The 20,949-nt window shown below is 41.4% G+C and overlaps 1 protein-coding gene across 3 annotated transcripts in view; it reads right to left on the reverse strand.

Moving 5' to 3' along the window:
• Positions 1 to 20,949, reverse strand: part of SLC24A2 (solute carrier family 24 member 2) — a 244,809-nt gene that overhangs the window by 86,540 nt on the left and 137,320 nt on the right. For all 3 annotated transcript variants that reach the window (XM_072841506.1, XM_072841504.1, XM_072841505.1), the window contains exons 3-4: positions 12,899 to 12,937; positions 10,210 to 10,318 (exon numbers count right to left, since the gene is read on the reverse strand). In XM_072841506.1, the coding sequence (XP_072697607.1) occupies positions 10,210 to 10,318; positions 12,899 to 12,937 (148 nt within the window). The remainder of the gene's footprint in view (positions 1 to 10,209; positions 10,319 to 12,898; positions 12,938 to 20,949) is intronic.

The raw sequence follows: 20,949 nt of genomic DNA on the forward strand, positions 1-20,949 counted from the left end.
CTAGGAAAAGACATCAGGTTCACACCCTGAGAACTCTGCCCACCACTGTGCTCGGCACTCTATGCACCCCAACATGGAGGTCCAATTTGGTTCATTCATCTGCACTTGTTACAACGTGATGTTGCCTCCATAAATGTGTGCTTTCACTGCTTCAGGATTGAGGGCTTTGTTCCTTCAAATAAGTGGTTCTAATGCCCCAGGAAGCCCCCTCTCCTTTCCCCAGAGTGCTTCACTGAGAGCGATGAACAGATTCCATGGGGGCAGTGGCTCTCACATCTTACTGCTATTCCTGGAGAGACCCCTGCTGCCTCTGGTCCAGCCTCTCCTCCTTCCTGCCAAGCACTTCAACCAGAGCATCTATGAGCTGCATTTTGATCTCTAATGGGCATTTTCCCCTTTTTGTTCATCTTCAGAAAAGTGTCTGTGCTCTTCTTTTGCTTGTTCTCTATAAATTTACAAACCAAGTGATGAAGTCCCATGAAATATCTTCTCAGGATTTCAATCAGGGTTGAGTTGCATTTAGAGTTTAATTTGGGGAGAACTGAAAACTCTATAATGAATCAACATTTATTTAGATTTTCTATGTTCTTCAGAACCGATTACTTATTGTTTGCGCTATAACGTTCTTAAATATTTCCTTTGGGTTAACGCTTGGTAGTTGGTGGCTTTGTTGCATTTTGTAAATGGTGTCTTCATTGCTTTTATGTTGATTTTCGCTGATCTAGAGGAAGGGTATTGAATCAGGCATGTTGCTAAAGGATTTGACATGAGTGAACTCTTAACAGTTCTAACAGTTTGAAACATTTTTTTTACTCTTCCCTGTGGGAATTCTTTTGAGCAAAAGGTTCTGCTGATTTTTTTTTTTTTTTAAGTTTGAAAACCTGTGGGGGGAGACAGTGAGAAAAAGAGATATTTGCTACTCATTTGTGAGGCTTTTACAATTGAGATGTCCTGGAATTCAGGTCACCAAAGCTGCCCGTTCACCTCCCACCGCCTGAGCCAGACCGATAAAGACAGGACAGATGGCACTGGGATGTCACAATAGCTACTGGAGGGGGAAAGGAGGGAGCAAAACTGTCCTTCAGGAAGGCAACAGAAAGGCTCCCAGGATGCTCCCCCAACCAATCTGAATAAATGTAACATGAATGTGTTGGCTGGAAAGTCACAACAGTGAGATTGGCTCTGATAACGTGAAGTGAATGTACAGTGGGAAACATCTGTCTGTCTGTCTAACAGCAAATAAGGTAGGTATGAGCACAGTGTCATTTTCAGACATTTCATTATGGGATTCTGAAGATTTTGTCTCAACAAACAGCCCGAAGGGAATTACATACAGGCATGGGACCCTGCTGTTCTAAACCGCCTCAAGCCCTGTAGTTAAATAATCCTTCAGTTCAATTATAGCCCAGTAGGCCAGTATTATTTCCACTTGTGTGTTTCTAAGGTACCAGGTGTACTTATTTGTTAGATTTTGCTATTAATAAAGTTGTTTTTACAATGAAAAAATGTAAATCACATTTAAAATTCTACGAGGAAGGAGCAATTTCTGGAACTGTAGAAGATAATCCCCGAATCCACAGAGATTGAATGAGGGGCTTCTCCTTTTGCGATTTCCTTCTCACACACAGTTTAACACAACATTATGTGGTAGAAGCTATTTTAGAGGTGTTTGATTTTGACAAACGAATGAAAGACTCAAATAAACTTTTTAGAATTTCGGAATGATGGTAATTCTTTGAACATAGAAAATTAGGCCCCTGGAATGCAATGGGAAAAAGAGCCAAAGCTATCTCAAAGGAAGGAAAAGGAAATGAAAAAGGAGAACCAAGAGTTTGGAAAGAAAAGCGGAAGTGAACAGAACTCACCAGGAAGGCAACAGACAGGGATGCCTGGGTGGCTCAGTGGTTGAGTGTCTCCCTTCGGCTCAGGTCATGATCCCGGGGTCCTGGGATCAAGTTCTGCATCAGGCTCCCCAGGGAAGCCTGCTTCTCCCTCTGCCTATGTCTCTGCCTCTCTGTGTCTCTCATGAATAAATAAAATCTTTAACAAAAATGAAAAAAGAAGGCAGCAGACAGAGCAAACATTTCCCACCATAGCAATATTGCCAGAACCAGAGGGAGATTTATTCACTCATCCAGCAAATAGTGACTGAGCATCTACCTCATGTCAGTGCCATGCAAGAGGCAGGGGATACAGTGGTGGCCATGGCAGAAATGACTACTATTCACCATTGGAGGGACAGCCCTCAACTGACGAGGACTTAGGTGGTCCCAACCAAAGAGAGCCTTTGCTCGGGCATGGGCTAAGATAGCCCACATGGCTACAGACAGAGAGCTCTCCAGCAGAAAAATGATAAAGGCAAGCACTCATCTAATGCATTCAACAAATCTGTATTGGGGTCCATATGTATGCTGGGCCCTGGAGATACAGCCTGCCCCATGTCCTGTCCTGTCAGAGATATGAGGGAGAGACAGGCAGTGAACAATGCACAAATACATTCATGGTGATGAGCATTACAGAGAAATAATAAAGCAGGTCAAGGAAGATCCGAAACTCTGATTTATTATCATCATTTTGATCCTGCTACTTTGCAAAGGTTGATTGAATAAGGCCTCTCTGGTCAGGTGACATATGAAGGCTGATTTGAAGGAAGGGAGGGCAGGGAGTATTTGGATGTCTGAGGGAAGAAGGAATATGTCAAAAGCCCTGACGCAAGAGTGTGTTTGGAGTTTGTGAGAAGAAGCTGGTGGGCAGCCAGAGAAGTGGGAAGGGAGAGGAAGAGAGAAGGGGGGAGGGAGGAAAGCAGAGAAAGGCAGAAAGGAAGGGAGAAGGGAAGACAGGCAGGGCTCCGGGGGCCTTAGGGCCTTGGTAAGCACCAGGGTATTTACCATTGGTGAGACGGTTTTGAGCAGAGGTTGGGCATGATTTTACTGATACTTTAGGGGAGCCAGGATTCTTAGATGGCAAGTTTTGGGGCATGCCTTTTCCGGAGCAGGATCTGGGGTCACTGGATTAAAGTTGGACCTGTGGGCCAACAGAGAGCCCTTTAAAGGGAGAAAGAAGGGAACATCACATCTCTTCTTTGTAAATCAGGCACCCGAGAAGAGAGGATTAAGGTTCCTAGGAACAGGAAGAAGAAGGGAACGTATTTGACCTTCACTGGGATCTACGTGGAGTTCCATGCTTGGGGAGGCAGAGTGCCCCATTTTTGCTCCTTTGTAAGTTGGGGTGGTCACATAGCTCTGTTGTGACCTGTGTGGTGTAAGTGGAAGTCTGCTTCTGGGAACACTAAGGTTCTTCCAATTAAAAAAAGACAGCTGCACTGTCTTCTTCCCAGAATAAGGATATGATAGGTGGGGGGATTTGAAGGGGAACAGCTGTCTTCTTCTGAAGATGAGGATGAGAGAAACAAGCTCTGGATGGAAGAATGAAGAAACGGAAGGACACTGTGTTCCTCACGGCAGACTGGAGCTATGTGACCAGCCTTGGACTGCTTCCTATTGGGCTTCTGGTTAAATAAGAGAAAGGAAACCCTAAAAAAATATTAAGGCCAATCTGGAAAGGCTATCTACTGTACAATTCCAACTCTGTGACAGTCTAGAAAAGGCAAAACTATGGAGACAGTGAAAAGACCAGTGGTTGCCAGGGGTGTGTGCATGCACATATGAGAAGCATGAGCAGGCAAAGCACAGAGGATTTTTAGGGCAAGAAAACACTCGGTTTGATATTATAATGATGGATATATGTCATTTCTCATTTGCCTAAACCCATAGAATACACAGTACCAAGAGTGGACCCTAAGGTGAATATGGACTTTGGGTGATTACAATGTCACTGTAGGTTCATTCCTGGTAACAAAGGTACCATACTTGTGAGTGGCATTGATAATGAGGGAGGATGTTCATGTGTGGGGGTAAGCAGTATATGGGAAATCTCTTACCTTCCTCTCAATTATGTTGTGAACCTAAAACTTTTCCAAAAAAAAAAAAATCAAGTCTTAGAGAAACCTCTTAAATTAACCCACTGCAGTTGGATTTTATTTCATGACACTGAACACAATTTTAACTGGGAAATCACTGCCTACACTCAGTGAGCACCAATTTAATGATTTGGGGATACTATTTTTTTTTTTTTTGGGGGGATACTATTGTATTGAATGTTCACCATACATGTTTGATAGCAGAACTATCATTACCCTTTACAGGTGAAGAAACCAAGGCACTAAAAGCTGGAGCAATGTGAATCATAAACATATGCTGGTGGTGCTATCATTACCCCATTTTAAAAGTGAGAAAACTGAGGCCCAATGAGATTGAGAAGCTTTCTGAAGGTCTCAGAGCAAGAGGTTGAGTCAGGATTTGGACCCAGGCAGACTGACTTTTGGACCACAGGCTGACCTCCTCATAGCTATAGAGCCAATCTCTAATGGCATTCTGTGTGCCTCCTCCCCCATCAGTCTCCCCATTCCATCATGCAGTCATTGGCCTTTCCTGGAACTGCAGGGTTATCCATGGGGTACCATGTCATCCTGGACAGGTAGAGCAACAGTAATACATGTACTTGAGCGGCAGCTGAGGGAGGAGTCAAGGTGCATGGAGGGCCTAGGAGAATGTCTGGAACTCACGGTGTGGGGCTGTGATGGGAGGAGTCAAGGCTAAGACGGGCTTTGCTGCAAAGGTGTATGTATGGGAATTTCACATGTTACAAACCGAGTGTATAACTGGTCCAGGGGTTGGTCAGAGCTCCTGTTATTTGGGCTGGGATCTACACCAGGACAACAGGGAACACAGAGTTGGACATGAGATTACCCAAGGCAGCAGAGATCAAGAAGCATAAACACAGGTTTAGAGTCTGGCAGATATAGGGTTCAAACTGTGGCTCTGCCATTTACTGCCTGTATCACTTGGTGAGGCAAGACATGATCTCTTTACACTTTGGTGTCCTTCTCTGAATGATGGAGTAGGGCTAATGTAAGGATCACATGAGACGGCTTATGTAGAGCACTCAGCATAGGGCCTGGGTCATAGTAAGAATTCTGCAAATATTAGTTCGTGGTATTAATATTTAGACAAATTGATAGTAGAAGCTATCCAACCTAAAAGTGCTATACCCAGCATCCTTATTTTAGGTTCATAAAGATGTATATCTGGGTAAATATGATGGCTTGTTTAAAGAAAATGTTAAAATCAATATGAGACACTGAATTTATTAGAAACATCAATTCAGACAGCCATCCTGTGACCCCCAAAATTGATAATGCTAGCTTTCTAGGGCTTTCTTATGAAAGAAACAAATTCCTTATTCCAACCATTTATGTAAGCTATAAGCAGATTCCTTTCTTTCATGAACAATATTCTGTTCATTTTGTGGCCCTGGAAAGACACTGTTCAGTCTTGCTTTGGACTAAACCTTCATCCAAGGGAGGCTGACTATGGCTCTGTCCCTTCCCAACAGTGTGGTCTATTCAGAGCACACCAATGAACACAGGAACCAATCAATGATCAATTGGTATGTGCCCCCAAAACAGACTGGGTTAGATTAAAGGTAGCTTCAAGTTCTTTGGTGTCTTCCACTGAGAGGCAAAGTCTCCTCCTCCTGTCCCAGAGTCTGGGCTGGCCTTTGTGACAGCTTGATTGGTAGAATGCAGAAGTGACATTCAGGGACTTCTCAGGCTAGGTCACTGGAAACCTTGCAGCTTATACCTGGGCCTCTTGGGAGATTTGCTCTTGGAGCCCCGAGCCACTGCATCCAACCATGTGGAAAGGCCCTGAGACAACATGAAGAGTCAGAGGGAGTTCCAGCTGAGCCCAGCCTTCCAGTTGTGCCTTCAAAGGTGCCAGGTGTGAGTGTGAGGCCCTTCTGGACCTTCTAATCAGACCATCTAATAGCTGGATAACATCAAATGAGCTCCATCAATACCACATGGAATAGAAGAATCAGCCCACTGATCCCTGTTCAAATTCCTGATGCAAGAAATCAGGAGCAAATAATAATACCGTGGTGCTTCTAAGCCACCTGCCTCTTGGATGCTTTGTTACATATCAATAGATAAGGGAAACACAGATACTGATGGATCTGGTGACTCAGGCTCAGGGGCCAAACCAACCACCAGTTAAGGCAATGGCTCTATCACTGGGTTGTGGAAGACAGGAACACTTGAGCGGAACAGATGAGACCAAGGGACAGAGGTCTTTTTGTAAGCCACTGATGATGTTTCCAGATGAAGCAGAAAACTGCCCTCTGTGAACACTGCATGCCATGTGGACGCCAGGAGCATCAGTGACCTGCCCTTCAGTGTAATAGGGTAGCCACTGCAGCGTTCAAGCCATCAACTGGTGATGTAACCAGCATGCTCTATATTGTTAAAAGGTGACAGTTTGGCACGAGGACGTGCGAATTCAAGTGATTAGATGCAAACTAAAAGAGAGATGACTATTTCTGAGAGCCGTGGGTTAATTTTTTTGGCTGTTCTTGGAATGGAAAATGATTGTGAATTTTGGGGGAAAAATACCAGAGCAATCTGTTTTCTTGGCCGGGTGCTATGGAGCAATTTTAAAGCATTGAAGTGCTTTCCATATTTTCTAATCACTCAAGTCCAGAAATGATTATGGCTCTCAGCATTCTCTCAGATTCACGCCACTAGAGCGCTCCCCGTCTTTCAGGGGGAGTTTTCACCTTGAAAGCAGGCGCTGGATTCCAAAGGCGCATCTTGCTATAGCAGGAACAAACACTTTAATTGCACACAGCACCACAAGGGCCAGGTGTTTTGGAAAATCACCGATGGCCCGACTCCGAGACAAACCCAGATTCACTTTCTCTTATCTCACAGAAACAAAGCATAACCTCCTCTATGAATGAGGATGAACAAAAACAAGCCCTATCAGAGACTGAACTCTCCCAAACAAACACCAGAGAAATTTAGATTTTTGGGACCTGTGGGCAAGGATACACACAGACACACAGACACACACACACACATACACACGCACGCATGGGTGTGCACACATAGAGCTGTATATTCATAAACCATCTCTGGAATGAGCCCCGAGAATTGGTTTCTGGGTGGTTTTCTCTGGGGAGAATTGGGAGACTGAAGAAAATTGGGAGGTTGATGGAGGAGAAAGACTTATTTATTATAGCCTTTTGGACATTTTAAATTAAAAAGAATCGGGGCACTTGGGTGGTTCAGTTGGTGAAGCATCAGACTTGGTTTCCTCTCAGGTCATGATCTCAAGGTCATGTCCTTCTCCCTCTGCCTTTCCCCCCACTCACTCTCTCTCTCCCTCAAATAAATAAATAAATAAAATCTAAAAAAAAAAAAGAATTACATGATGCATTAATTTTCAAAATAATGAAACAGAGTGATTCTAAACCTGTATGTGGTACTTATGACCTGCTAGGCAGTGTGCTAAATGCTTTATGTATATTCACTCCTTTAATCCTTACAACAGCCCTATGCAATAGATATCCTGATTTTATAGATGAGGAAACTGAGGTACAGAGAGATTAGATAACTTGTCCAAGGTCACACAGCTAGTAAATGCAGAGCTGAAATCTACAGTCAGAGAGTTTGGCTCTGGAGTCTGTCCTCTTAATTACTACATAATACTGCCTTGCAAAAAATAAATGTACTCAGTTGCCTGCTCATAATCACGTTGGGGCAGATAAAATGGTTCTTCGCTCATATGGTCCTATTTAGGGTGATGGGGTAGGAAAGATGGTGGCTCAAAATAACCAAGATACAAGCCATGGGGCTTTAGAGGGCTTTGAAATTCTATGAATATCAGGTCAAAAGCCTGACATTGGCCACGTTACTTAATCTTTCTTGAGTTTCAGCAGCACTCCGCTAGAATTTAGGGGGAAACTAGTGAATAGAATAGAGTTCCTGTTCTAGAATTTACTGCATCGTAGAGGAGACAGTAAACAAACAATCACGCAAATTATAATGTGAGTGATAGGGAAAATGAAGAGTGCGCGGAGAGATGAGGATTGGGGCCCTGACTTATACTGGGTGGCTGGGAAGTGTTCTGTGGACAGCTTGCTGAAGAATGGGGTGGGAGGGGGATCTGGGTGGCCCAGTAGCTGAGTGTCTGCCTTTGGCTCAGGCTGTGATCCCGGGGTCCTGGGATAGAGTCCCACATTGGGCTCCCCTCAGGGAGCTTGCTTCTCCCTCTGTCTATGTCTCTGCCTCTCTCTCTCTCTGTGTTTCATATGAATAAATAAATAAAATGTTAAAAAAAAAAAGAATGGGGAGGGGCAGTGGAAGATAGTGGGAGAAAGCAAAGGATTCTGGGTGGGGGTAACAACCCATGGAAAGATTCCAAGGCAGGAAAGGAGTACCTGTCTGAAGATGGAAAGGCCTCTGTGGCTAAAGCATAGTGAGTCAAACTGAGTTTGGGGGAAAAGGCAGATCATATACACCATGAGAAGTATTTCACAATTTTTCCAAGAGCCATATGGAAAGCCACTGTGGGTTATAAGTAGGAGTGACATAATTTGATTTACTTTTTAAGAGGATTATTTGGAGTGACATGTGAAAAATATGCAGTGGAGGAGGCAAGGAGGCACTAGGAAACCAGTTAGGAAGGCCCCACAGGAAGCCAGGAAGCAATGAGGATGGCTTGGAATCAACAGCTAGCAGAGAGAGAGGGGGCCAAATTGAGATCTACTTGGGTGGTATGATATCTTACACAATTAGAATAATAATGTTGGCTATGAAGAGGAATTACGAAGCCTAAGTTCACAGGTGTGAAAATGCTTTATCAACTGTAAAACGTTAGATGAAGGTAACTCTTACTCTAGATGAAGAAACCAAGTACTAGAGAGGCTCAAAGTTGCCCAAAGTCACACAACTGCTTAGCAGCTAGGAGGAAGTTGGCCTGCCATCCCTTTGCTCCCTTCTCTGGGGTGGTGGTGGTGGTGGTGGGAGACCCAGGGGAATAAAAAGAAGGCTAGTGACCAGGTGTAATTCCCTCATCTAGTGGGCCTCTGGGTTAAGAGAGTAATGATATTCAGGATGCCCCTGGCTCAAGATTACCTCTAGTAAATAGGACCCAGTACCTATGAAGCAGGGCTCCCTGGAGAATATCACATCAACTATATAACTCTCCGAAGTATAAAATGGGGATGTTTCATAATCAAAATGCTTTGTAGTGAGTGGTGATCCCATGATCTTCACCTATCATTCTGGGTGGGAGGTGTATTTAATAAGGGAAGACAGGATATGGGGAGCTGTTCTTGAGGTTCCCATATTTTCTTTCCTTCATCTGAATCTCTTGATGACCTGTACCCTTGAAATTATTCAGCAAAGCTTTGTTTTGGGTAAGAGCTCTGACTTATGTGATATGATTTGAGAATCTCATCCCAGGCCATGCTCTTCCAATGATCCCTGTTAGTCCCCATGTAATATCAGGCCCAATTACAAGGTCCAGAGATGAAGGGAGAACACACTAGCTTACATTTGAACCCCTTGCTAACAGCCTCTGACATCTATTTGACACATAAGATACCTACTTACTGGAAAAGCAAATTTTTACGACAGTTACGCAAGTTAAGAAACAGGATGAATCTGCCTTTATTATGAATGAGTATAACTTGAAGAACACAATACTGGATTCTTTGTAATGGTTCATTTACCCTAGGAGGTGAACCAGGCCTTTTGAGACTGATCCTAAGCAGTTACCTTTGAGAAGGCTCTTTGGATGCTTAGCTCACATACCACCCTCCAGCTGCCAAAGAATCAGGACAATATCAGTGTTCTACGGTGAACATCATTCCCCCAAATATTCATGGCCCAAAGTCATAGAGTTCTCTTCTCCCTCTCTTTTTTTAAAAATGTAATTTTAAAAATTAATCTTCATATACAACTTCATTTGGGAACTTAGGAGGGATGATGAAAGAGAATTGTCACTCCAGCTGGGAGGAAGAGAACCCTTTTTGTCTTCTCGGCCTCATAATAAACTCTTTATGCTGCCGGCATCAAAAGACAGAATCTGTACACAGACTTCAGATCCTACTCCTGGTACAAAACTCTCCAATTGTGAACTGAGGCTGTTGCAGATAAAGCACACCAAGGGGCCAGGGCAGATGCTCCACACGAGGACACTGGCAGGCTTGTGTGATGGAAGCGTAAAGATGTTTTCTGAAAAGAAGCCTTTTTACATCCTTTTTCCCCCAAAACAAGCTCCCAAACTAATGCCTGACATTTACCTTCAGCGAGTGGGTCAAGGGTGTGAATCATGAGCTGGAAGATGCTATTCCTCATGAGACTGTTGTGGAGGGAGGCAGAACTTCCACCTCGTTGGAGACGTGGCTTAGCCTGAGCAGAGAAACCAGACAAAGATGCTATTAGTTCTTGGCAACTATTGGCAAGTGCATTACAGATAAGATCTCACTTAGTCTGGTAGTCACTCATTTCTGTCACATGATGACACTCTATGGTCCAAAAGATATTCAAAGTACATTTCAAATCCTGCAAAGGAATGGCTTTCTCACATCCTAAATGAATTAATTGCTACCCACCCCCCCTGTTTTGGGAGCTTACTTAATGGTCATTGTGCTATATGCTTCACCTCCACTAGTTTATTGCAACTTCAGAATGAGCCCTCAGAACTAGATATGGTCATTCTTCCCTTTAGACAGATTTGGAAACTGTCTCAGAGAAGTAAAATGAGATGTCTGGGTCACACAGACAAAAAATGGAGAATAGAGAAGTGGATCTCAGGTTTGTGCCTCTCAAAATTTGTTTTCTGAACTGGTAGATGGTCTCTAAAATGTTTAGATGTGCACCCTAACTGTAAAGTTTTTGAGTATGCATGTATGTATCTATCTCTGTCTCTATATCCACACATACCAAAATATGAGCATATCTATTATAAAACATTCGCAAAAACAGAAACTATGAAGAAAAATATAGAAAATAAGTGATAGAGGTGCTAATTTTTTCTCCTTGCTCCCCAAAGGAATAGCTCGCATATCTCCTGGGGAACCTCATCTCTACTCTGGGGGCCACAGTTCTAATTCATGAAGCCCTATGCTCTATATCAAGAAAGATTTGAAGGAAAAAAATCTCCTGACTTCCAAGGGAGGGACTCCTTTTGCATAAACTACTATTATGACCCTTTGGCCAATGAGGTGAAACTGACAGGTAAGAGGAGAATAAAAAACTTGTACAGATAAGGTTACTGACAAACTCTTTTCATGGCATCTTCAAATGCAATCTAAAAAAAGACACCCTAAACCCTCAGGATTTGATGGATTTTTATCCTGAGTAGGAACTGCTTTCTCTCCCTTTGGTTGGTTTTGTGCTAGTTCTCACAGGGGAAGAGACTTTAGAAGCAGCTGAGCTTTACAGACAGCCAGATTTAAGAGGGAACGAGGTAAGGTAATGCGAAGGAATTAATTGCTTATTGAACTTCTGATCCAAAAATCCTGACATGAAATTTTTCTGGGGCCAGCTAAAAATAAAATACAATTTCCCATGAACTCTCTAAACTATCTACATTATAGGGTTTTCCAATATTTATTCCATCATAGTCAAGATCCACAAGGGGGCTTCCCAATAAGAGTCCCCCAAGAGACTTCACAATCGAATATATTTGGCAAGCGCTATATCCTGGATCAACCCACCTTTAGCATTTTAAGATACACATTAGACCACTAAGTGTAACGCTAAAGAAATCTGGTTAACTTGGTTAATTTGGACAGTGCCCAGAGGTCTCCTATTTTGTAGAAAACTTATTAACAATCATGGTCCAGACATTTGGGAACAAATGTGAAATCCACGGTAACTTGAAGTATGGGTAAAATGCCAGTGTGAGATACATGGAGAAACGTGGATTTCTTGGTGTGATTTTTATCATAACTGATATTCTATCAGAAATCATATTCCTAACTCTGATTGAAGAAGAATCAGAGGAGATTACTGGTGTCTCAATGGTGAAATAGATCATGAGTTTCTTAAAGGAAGAGACTGGGTCTGTATCCATAGTCCAGGTCTGGTATATCTGATGGGCTCTCAGTGAATATCCTAAGTCTTTGCACTGAGCACTACAGGAGGATGGATGGGTCATATGTATCTTTATTACTAGTTTTATCAGTCTTTAAAATCTGTAACTTTTTTTAATGCATTGTAATATTTGATTTAGATGATTTAGGTTCAAAATATTTTAGGGCAAGGTTGAGAGACTTGGATCGAGTTGAAATGTAATCACTGTTTGAAGGCTGAACACAAAAACTCTGAAGGTCATTCCCTTGCCATGTTGCACATTACAGAATGTGATGTGTTAATTGGATAGGCACTGGAAAATGTGTTTGTTGTTAATAATTTGTCATAATCACTGTTACTATGCTCATTCTAGGAAACTGGAAGAACTTTGCTGGGGAGATCTTCACTGACAAAGAATTTTATCTGTAGAACAACTTAAAGCATTTTTTTGGGTCTTATGTATATATTAAATACACAGCTCTCATGCAGCATTTCTTTTGATGGAACCAAAAGAAATTTCCAACCCAAAATTAAGTGCATGCAGATACATAAAAAATAGATATCAAGCATTTTTAGATCCCACACTGTCCCCAAATATCAGCTCAACATCCCATGGGATGCAATTTGGAAATATTTCACTCTTTCAAGTCATATAAAGGGTTATGACAAATAAAAGAGAGAACTCAAACTTTTTGAAATCTAGTCTCATAAATAATTTGAGTATCAGTGAATATCAGAATACAGTTGACACTAATTACAGGACTGAATATACATATATACTGGTAGATTAAGCCATTTAAGTATCCCAAGGGGGAGGATGGTTTGTTGAGCACATGAACTCTCCTCCTCCCACCCCCTCCCACACTCTCCACAGGCACACGGACAGGTACAGACAGAGCCACTGCTTCCTACCGGTAGAGCCTGCTCATCCTTGTCCCTGGCTGTAGATGACTGCATAAGAGAAAAAGGCAAAAACAAAAGACATAAATAAATAAACAACAAGTAACATGTAGTAAGTTTTACATTTAATAACAAACATCACTATAAGGGAAGATTTGGCTCTTTCTCCTTCTGGGCAGGAAGGAACCAATACAGGGGGCCAGTGATATAGATGACTAGCCAATATGTAATGATTTATTTAGACACGTGGTACATTCTTCTGAATGCTCAAAGTTGAATGGCCATCCCCAATGCCCAGCAATTGAGGGCAGTTCAACCAATTATGGCCCATCCATGCAATGGAATACCATGTGGTCATTAAAATAAATGAGGTAAGTACACATGTATTGACATGCAAAAATATCTAAGATATACTATTCAACTGAAAAAAATTAAAACCTTATTGGTCATGTCATTTTATAGAAAAAATAAATTAACAATACTTTAGTATATATAAAGAAATTCTGCAAGAATCATACCAATTATTGGTGGTTATTGTTAAGAGTTGACATTACAAGGAAGTATCATTTTCCAACTATTTTGGAGGAAGCCAACATTCACTTCTCCATATATGGTGAATAAAATAAAGCCTGAAGAGAAGTTAGGTCACTGAATTAAAGACTAAGATCATCACATGCAGAATTCAAATAATACACCTTTTCTGCCTCTACCACTTCAAGTTTTCCATTCTAAAAATGGAAATATCTGTCAAGTAGAGAAAAGTCGACTTGAATACAAGGGCACCCATGGGCCTGGTCATCTGTTAGGAGAGAACACAACTTCAACAAAAGGACACTGGAGTTCTACCAACATGACCCAACTGGATGGCTTTGCTTTGTTAACCTAGTATGAACACTCCTTCAGCAGAAGCAGGGCACCATCCTGTGATCTAACAATGTGCAGGTGCCTTTGACCTTCCTCATGCTCAGACTATGCTGCCTTTGTCACCACACCTCAACTATGGTTGCATACAGCAAGAACAACCTGGAACCCTGCTCCCAGGTTGCCTCTGGTCCTTCCCATTGGTATCTTTGGTGATCTATGTCTTCAGGAATAACCAATCATGTACAGAGATGAGGACATGGTACAGAGCTGTTTTAGAATCTTCATAAATCTTGGGCTCTCTTTTTCAATCCTACCACATGTCTTTATATAAGAACATTAAGATGCTCCAGTATCCCACCTAAAATATACATTTCTGCGTACAAAAATGGAAAGGATTCTTATAATCCTTTCATAATTTTGTATTTCAAATTATTGGCTACATGCAATTCATTTAATCATGATCGGCATGCTTGAGATCTTGGAACGTGAGAAACTGAATCCATAATTTGTTTTCACAGATAATGTAACTTTTAAGAAGACTAAATTTCATACTTAATGAAGTTGATGTTAAATATGTATAGACATTCAATTAAACATTTAATAATTCTATGGTTACCTTTTTTAGATTTTATTTTTTAAATTTTTATCTTTTTAAGAGATTTTATTTATTCATGAGACACAGAGAGAGACAGAGACATAGGCAGAGGGAGAAGCAGGCTCCCCACAGGGAGCCCAACACAGGACTTGATTCCGGGATCCCAGGATCATGCCCTGAGCCGAAGGCAGACACTCAACCACTGAGCCACCCAGGTGTCCCCATGGTTTAGATTTGAGAGTTGATATCAACACATACTTTTTCTAAACATTTTTGTTGGGCCCTTAAAGAGCTTGTTAACTCTCAGGCCTAGACAGAAGTGTTCTACATTGGTGGTATTTTTTTTTTTTTTAAGAGAGGGAGAGGTGATGGGGGGCAGAGGGAGAGGGAGAGAGAGAGAGAATCCCAAGCAGGCTCCACACCCAGCACAGAGCCCGACACCAGGCTCGATCCCATGACCCTGATATCATGACCTGAGCAGAAATCAAGACACAGATACTAACCAACTGAGCCACCCAGGTGCCCCTGCACTGGTGGTAATTTCTGAGCACATCCCTGGGCATTCTAAATTTGCCATTCCCCTGACTTGGGGCTCTCTCTCAGAGACTTCTCTAAAAACATGAATAAGAAAATATCACTGATTCTCTAGCTCCCAGGAACATGCCTGCAGACTGAAGTGGACCTAAAATTGTTCTTTGATTTCCTTTCTTTACTCTGAAGGCACTGTATGATCCCACTCTCTTCTCTCTGGCAGGTCCTTTCATTTTCTCTTCTTCTACATCAGACAGCCCAACAAATGGCCTCACATTCTATAGAACAATCCCCCAGGGAAGTTATCCAGTACAGCAAGCCCAGCCTTTGGACATACAAGGAGATTAACTGTCAGAGCACGCCTTTTCAGTTAGCAAATTTACACCTTGTGGCTAAATGGGAGACAAATAATTATAAGCTGGGATTGATAACCACAGCGACACTATAGAACATGAAGGAACAGGATGAAAAGGGTAAGAGAACAGGGTGGTCTTTATGAGAACAAAGTCCTAACCATCCCAGATTTTGGATTTTAAAAATATATATTTAAAGAAAATATTTGAGGAAGGAAAAAAAAAATCAAACCTGTTTTTTGGTCTGCAAGGGAGAAAAAAGATCTGCCCCATTGACTTGCTTTTTTCTCTCGCAAGCAAGATGGATCCTGAGACACAATAAATGGAAAGAAAAGGCCTTGCACATAGATTCTGCAAAGAAAAAACTGAGTGCAGAGCAAGGTCTGAAATCCTTTTCAAAATCTCCCACTGTTGAATGTCAGCAGAAGTTGACATCATTAGTTTCCTTTCAAGTGTAACTTGCAGACATGAATATATATCAGGTTACAACATGTATATTTCATTATATACAGAAATGGCAACTGAGGCCATTAAGACCTCCCTTTTCCTTTTATGTAGCTCTGTTGTAGAAAAGATGAGAAATGTGCCACATGAAATGTGCCCCTCATTTTTAGGGGTTCACACGCATCTGATCATCCCTCATGCTCACCTGGCCCAGCCTCACCTTAATGGCCCCATTAAGGTGACCACTTTGTGGTCCTAGAGACTCACTGCTGATTAGGTCAGGAACTCAATTTTAAAGGGGTTTTAATTACACTGTTAGTAACTGGTGAAGATAACAAACAAACAAAAAAAGATTCAGATGTGGATAGCCAAAGCTTATAAGCCTGTAGTATTTCTAACATCTGAATTATTGAGCTAACTATTTGGTTTTGGGGTTGGCCTCAGTGTTGTGAATTTATTTTCAGGGCCACTGAACATGTGGCAAGTTTATTTTAAGCCACTGTACACTACAGAAAATAGCTTCTTCAAAAGAAGACGAATGGGGCTTTAAGGATTAATGTTGGCATTCTTCTTATCCATTTTGTGTTTAAATGCCTTTGATTTTAAACCCCCCAAAATATCATATCTTTGGGCAGCGCTAATTTGAAAGCCCAATTCCTGGTAGTCAGTTGAAAGGCTGTGCCAGCCACAGGAAAAATTTGTTAAGCCAATTGAGAACATACATGGAAATTCTTGAGGAATATGTAAAAGAGTTCATAAAATGCATCCCCAAAGGTCCCAGGTTGAGGCTCTGTTGTACCAACACAGATCCTCCTCTTCATTCATGAAAGCAGGACATCCATTAGGCCAGGATATAAGGAATACACCTTTTACTTACAAGAAAATACTCAGAAATTCAACCCTTTATCTTAAACTGGCCTCCTCCCTAATCACTGCAAGTGATTGGGCAATTGAGAAACCCCAATTCTGTATGGGAATTTTGCTATCTATTTGAAAGTGAAAGTGTTCCGACCCCCATTATACAACAGCCCACTTAGAAAGCATTTTAAACACTATAAGCCATTCATAAATCCTCAAATTGTCTCTCTTCCTTTGACCTCAGAAACCACTGGCTTCTCCATATACAGGCCCCCACTTCCACTTTAGACATATAACATTAGGCAAATATGACACAGTGTAGCTACATCATGACCACACAGTCCTTGTTTCATTCTGACCAGTAATTGCCCACCTGTAAATCACATAATCAAATGAGTCACTGGGAAGATTTCATAAGCCAAAATACAACTGTGTAAAATAAGGGGTGGCTTTTCTGGACAGTGGAATGGCATCAGAGATAAGCGACTATTCACAACAGTCAAGTAACATCCATAAACTTCTGCAACTATAATCTCTCACTAGATCTGTGAAATGCACCAGAATTTATTGTATCAAGGACCTGGAAGTACTATATCATTATTTTGTCCTAAATGTGACCTAAAATATATATGCCAGCCATCAGAAATATTAATCCAATATTTAACTGACATTATCATGACACCTTGGAACTTAGAAAGGTTGGGTGGAGGAGAATGATGGATTTTCGTTTAAGAAATTAACAAGGAAGTATGAAATGATGTCTCCTTTTTCTTTCAATGCATTTAGCTGTAACAAACAATAACTTTCAAAACATCTCTCTTGGAAAGAGACTAATAAACCTCAAAGTCTATGGGTTGGAAAATGTGAAAGCCTCAGTCCTAAAAATCTAAAAGGAAAAGAAATCTTACCACTAATCAGATGCAAAAATCATCACTGTCTCCCTCCCTTTTTGGTCTTAGTGGATTCCCCAAAACATTAAGGGAGGAGGGATTAAATTAATTCCTAAAGAAAGAAGTACTAAGAATGTACTAAAGTTCAAGTAATCTTTCTATTGGTTGCTTATGTAGTTATCCCACTCTCTGCCCATTAGCAAAATAAGAATCTCAGATTAATGAATTACAGGAGGTGGCAGCCCAGGATGCAGGAATACCCACTTCGCAACTCTGGTTTAAAGAAACATATTGGAAGAAGTTTAAAAAATAAACACATTGCAATGGGAAGAAAGTGTTGAAAATAAGTAAAAAGTGTGGCAATGGAAGCTCACATTTTGGAAGCAAAGCCTTTTAACAGTTTGTTTGAGTAATTCCTATGTTCATGAAATATTTGGAATACTAGAAAAAAAATTCAGAATAGATATTGCCTAAAATGGACAGAGTAAAATGAAATTGCCAGTGACAGTTAAGGAACAATATTTTGCCTTTTAATTTTTTTATGTTTAAGGATGTATTTATTTCTTTGAGAGAGAGAGAGAGAGAGAGAGAGCAGGGGCAGAGGGAGGAGAGACTCTCAAGCAGACTCCTTGCCTGATGCGAGGCTGGATCTCATGACCCTGAGATCATGATCCCTGCTGAAATCAGGAGTCAGATGCCCAGCCAAATGAGGCACCCAGGCAACTCAATCTTTTGCCTTTTAAATAATTGTTAAAAGAGAAGAAAATAATATAGGATGAGCAGTGACATCATATAGTTGTTAGGAATATGGACCACACTGTTCAGGTTCATTTTCCTATTTTTGTCACTTATTGGCAATGTGACCAGGGACAAGTTACTTAATCTCTCTATGCTTTAGTTTCCTCATCTGTAAAATGGGGATACTAGCAGTAACAATTTCAGAGTTTGTTGCAAGGGTTACTTGGATTAATACATGTAAGTGCTTAGACCAACATTTGGTACAAAGTAAGCACTATGGATTAGTTCCATTATCATTATAATAAAAAGTAGGAGTCATAAGAAGGAATAATGACAAATTATTATTATTTTTTAAGCTTTTATTTATTTGAGAGTGAGAGAGAGAGTGCGTGAGAGTGCAAGAGCAAGGTGGGGGAAGGACAGAGGGGGGGGAGAGAGAAACAGATTCTCCCCTGAGCAGGGAGCCCAATGTAGGACTCAATCCCAGGACCCCAGAACCATGACCTGAGCCAAAGGCAGATGCTTAACCAACTGAGCCACCCAGATGCCCCAGAATGATGACATATTATAAAACAAAAGCATGTCCACGGTTGTAAACTGGATTAGAGAACTGAGTGGCTTCTGAGAGGAGGAAACTTCCAGTTTTCAGGATGGTGAGAGGTGATGTGTGTAGGACACTGCAGGGTGGTTTACTGGGCATATCCTAGTCGGCAGCTGAGGGAGGAGGGGACGACAAAACAGGTTACATTTTCTTGACTTGGCTCCCATGAATTGGCATTGTCTGAAGGATTCAGCATTGGCTATGTCAGCACTTCACATCTCACATACCTTAGAGGCTCTGGTTTCAATCAGGAAGCTCTGAAGGTTGGAAAATAAAGAGAGAGCAAAACCCACACTTGAACCCAAAGGACCCTTCTTAGCCTGGGAACTCCGCAAGTTTTCTGTTTAATACTTTCACTTTTCAGGATGTTGCTTGTGAGAAGAAAAAGGGAAATATTTGGATCAGAAAGGCTACAGGCTTAGCTATGAATTCAATTTCTGCTGAAGCCATTTCTCATTGGGTAACATTCTGCATTAGAAGTTCTCTGAATCCAGGAAGCCAGGCTGCGCAGGGAGGATCTGTGAACATGTCCAGTATGAGTACCTCTCACATCTGTTGAAAGTCATGATTTGGACAAAGAGTGAAATAAGGTCCCAGGCAAAACTCGAAAAAACCTACCCCAGGAGAGGGCAGCTGCTTATAACAGATGGCATGGGGCATCTGCTGTGATCTACTCTAAAATTGTTAGGAAATACAATTTGGGGAATATCCAGTAAGGCAAAGAGGACAGCATAATTTCAAGATGCAGAATTGCACAGTGACTAACCAGCTGAAATCTACATAGTTGTATATTATCAGTGTCTCCACACTTTACAGATCATATATCATTATCAAAAAATTCTGCGTATCATATATATAATGTGAATGTCTACCGTCTATCTTCTAAATATACTTTAAAAAAGATTTATTTATTTGAGAGAGAGAACACATGCACGTGTTTATGTGTGGTGGAAGGGGTGGAGGGAGAGAATCTTTAAGCGGACTCCCTGCTGAGCTCGTGGGCTCCACCTCAGGACTGAGATCATGACCCAAGTTGAAACCAAGAATTGGATGCTTAACTGACTGAGCCACCCACGTCTCTATTCTATCTATCTATCATCTATCTATCCATTCATTTATCCATCTATCATCTATCTTGTTTATGTGCTATTGTCAATCAGTAAGTAAACATAGACTAATTTCTTCTCTTTTAAAAAAGATTTATTTATTTATTTTGGGGGGGTAGGTGGTGTGTGGAGAAGGAGGAGAGAGAGAATCTAAGCAGAGTCTGCACTCAGCATAGAGCCCCACACCTGGGGCTGGATCCCACAACCCCAACTGAGATCATGACCCAAGCTGAAACTAAGAGTTGGATGCTTAACCGACTACCATCCAGGTGCCCCTCTTCTCTCTCTTTTTAAGAAAATAATACTTATTAAGTTGGTACACAGAAAACCGCAATCCTCATTTCATAAATGGAGAGAGATAAGTGGGAGTTTCCTTAGCCTGTTTCTATACTCAGGATACTAAGCTTCTGCGTTAATTCACTTAATTTAGGGATTAGCAATCCAACTACCACTGTCATCTCTCATCTCCCCCACCCCCCAAATCCAGATGTTGTTAATATACTTTGTTGTACTGTTAGAGCAATTCTCACAAATGCTAATGAACCATTATGATATGCCAATAAACACAATCTGCTCGTGGTGTTCTGGCTATAGTCACACAAATATCCTTTGACTAGTAAAGAACCCTAAATGCATTCACATATTACGTCTGGATTGTCTTGCTTCTTTGGAGGAAAGAGTGTCTAGGAGGGTGTGAATTTTAAAGAAAACTCCAACAAATGCTGGTGCTGGATTTACTGCAAATCAAACAGATTCCAGTCATCATGGATAGCATTTATTGAAAGTTCAACTTGTGCCAAGTGCTTTATATAGAAATATCTCATTGAACCCTCAAAATAGGTATTATAACCACTCCTGCCACCTTTAATACATAAGGGACCTTGAGGCTGATGGAGGTTGGTTAGTTTGTTCAAGGCCACACAGCCAGTTCATGGCAGAGTTGGGATATGAATTCAGACAGCTGGGCTCCAGAGCTTTAAGCACAGAAGAAACAAGAAAGTGGGGTTTTTCCTTGCTGTGGCCTGTGGAAAGGAGCTGGAGGCACTAGATTCCAAATGCAATAAAAAATTTATGTTCATTAAG

The sequence above is a fragment of the Canis lupus genome, chromosome 10 (genome assembly GCF_048164855.1).
Source record: "Canis lupus baileyi chromosome 10, mCanLup2.hap1, whole genome shotgun sequence".
Lineage (NCBI taxonomy): Eukaryota > Metazoa > Chordata > Mammalia > Carnivora > Canidae > Canis > Canis lupus.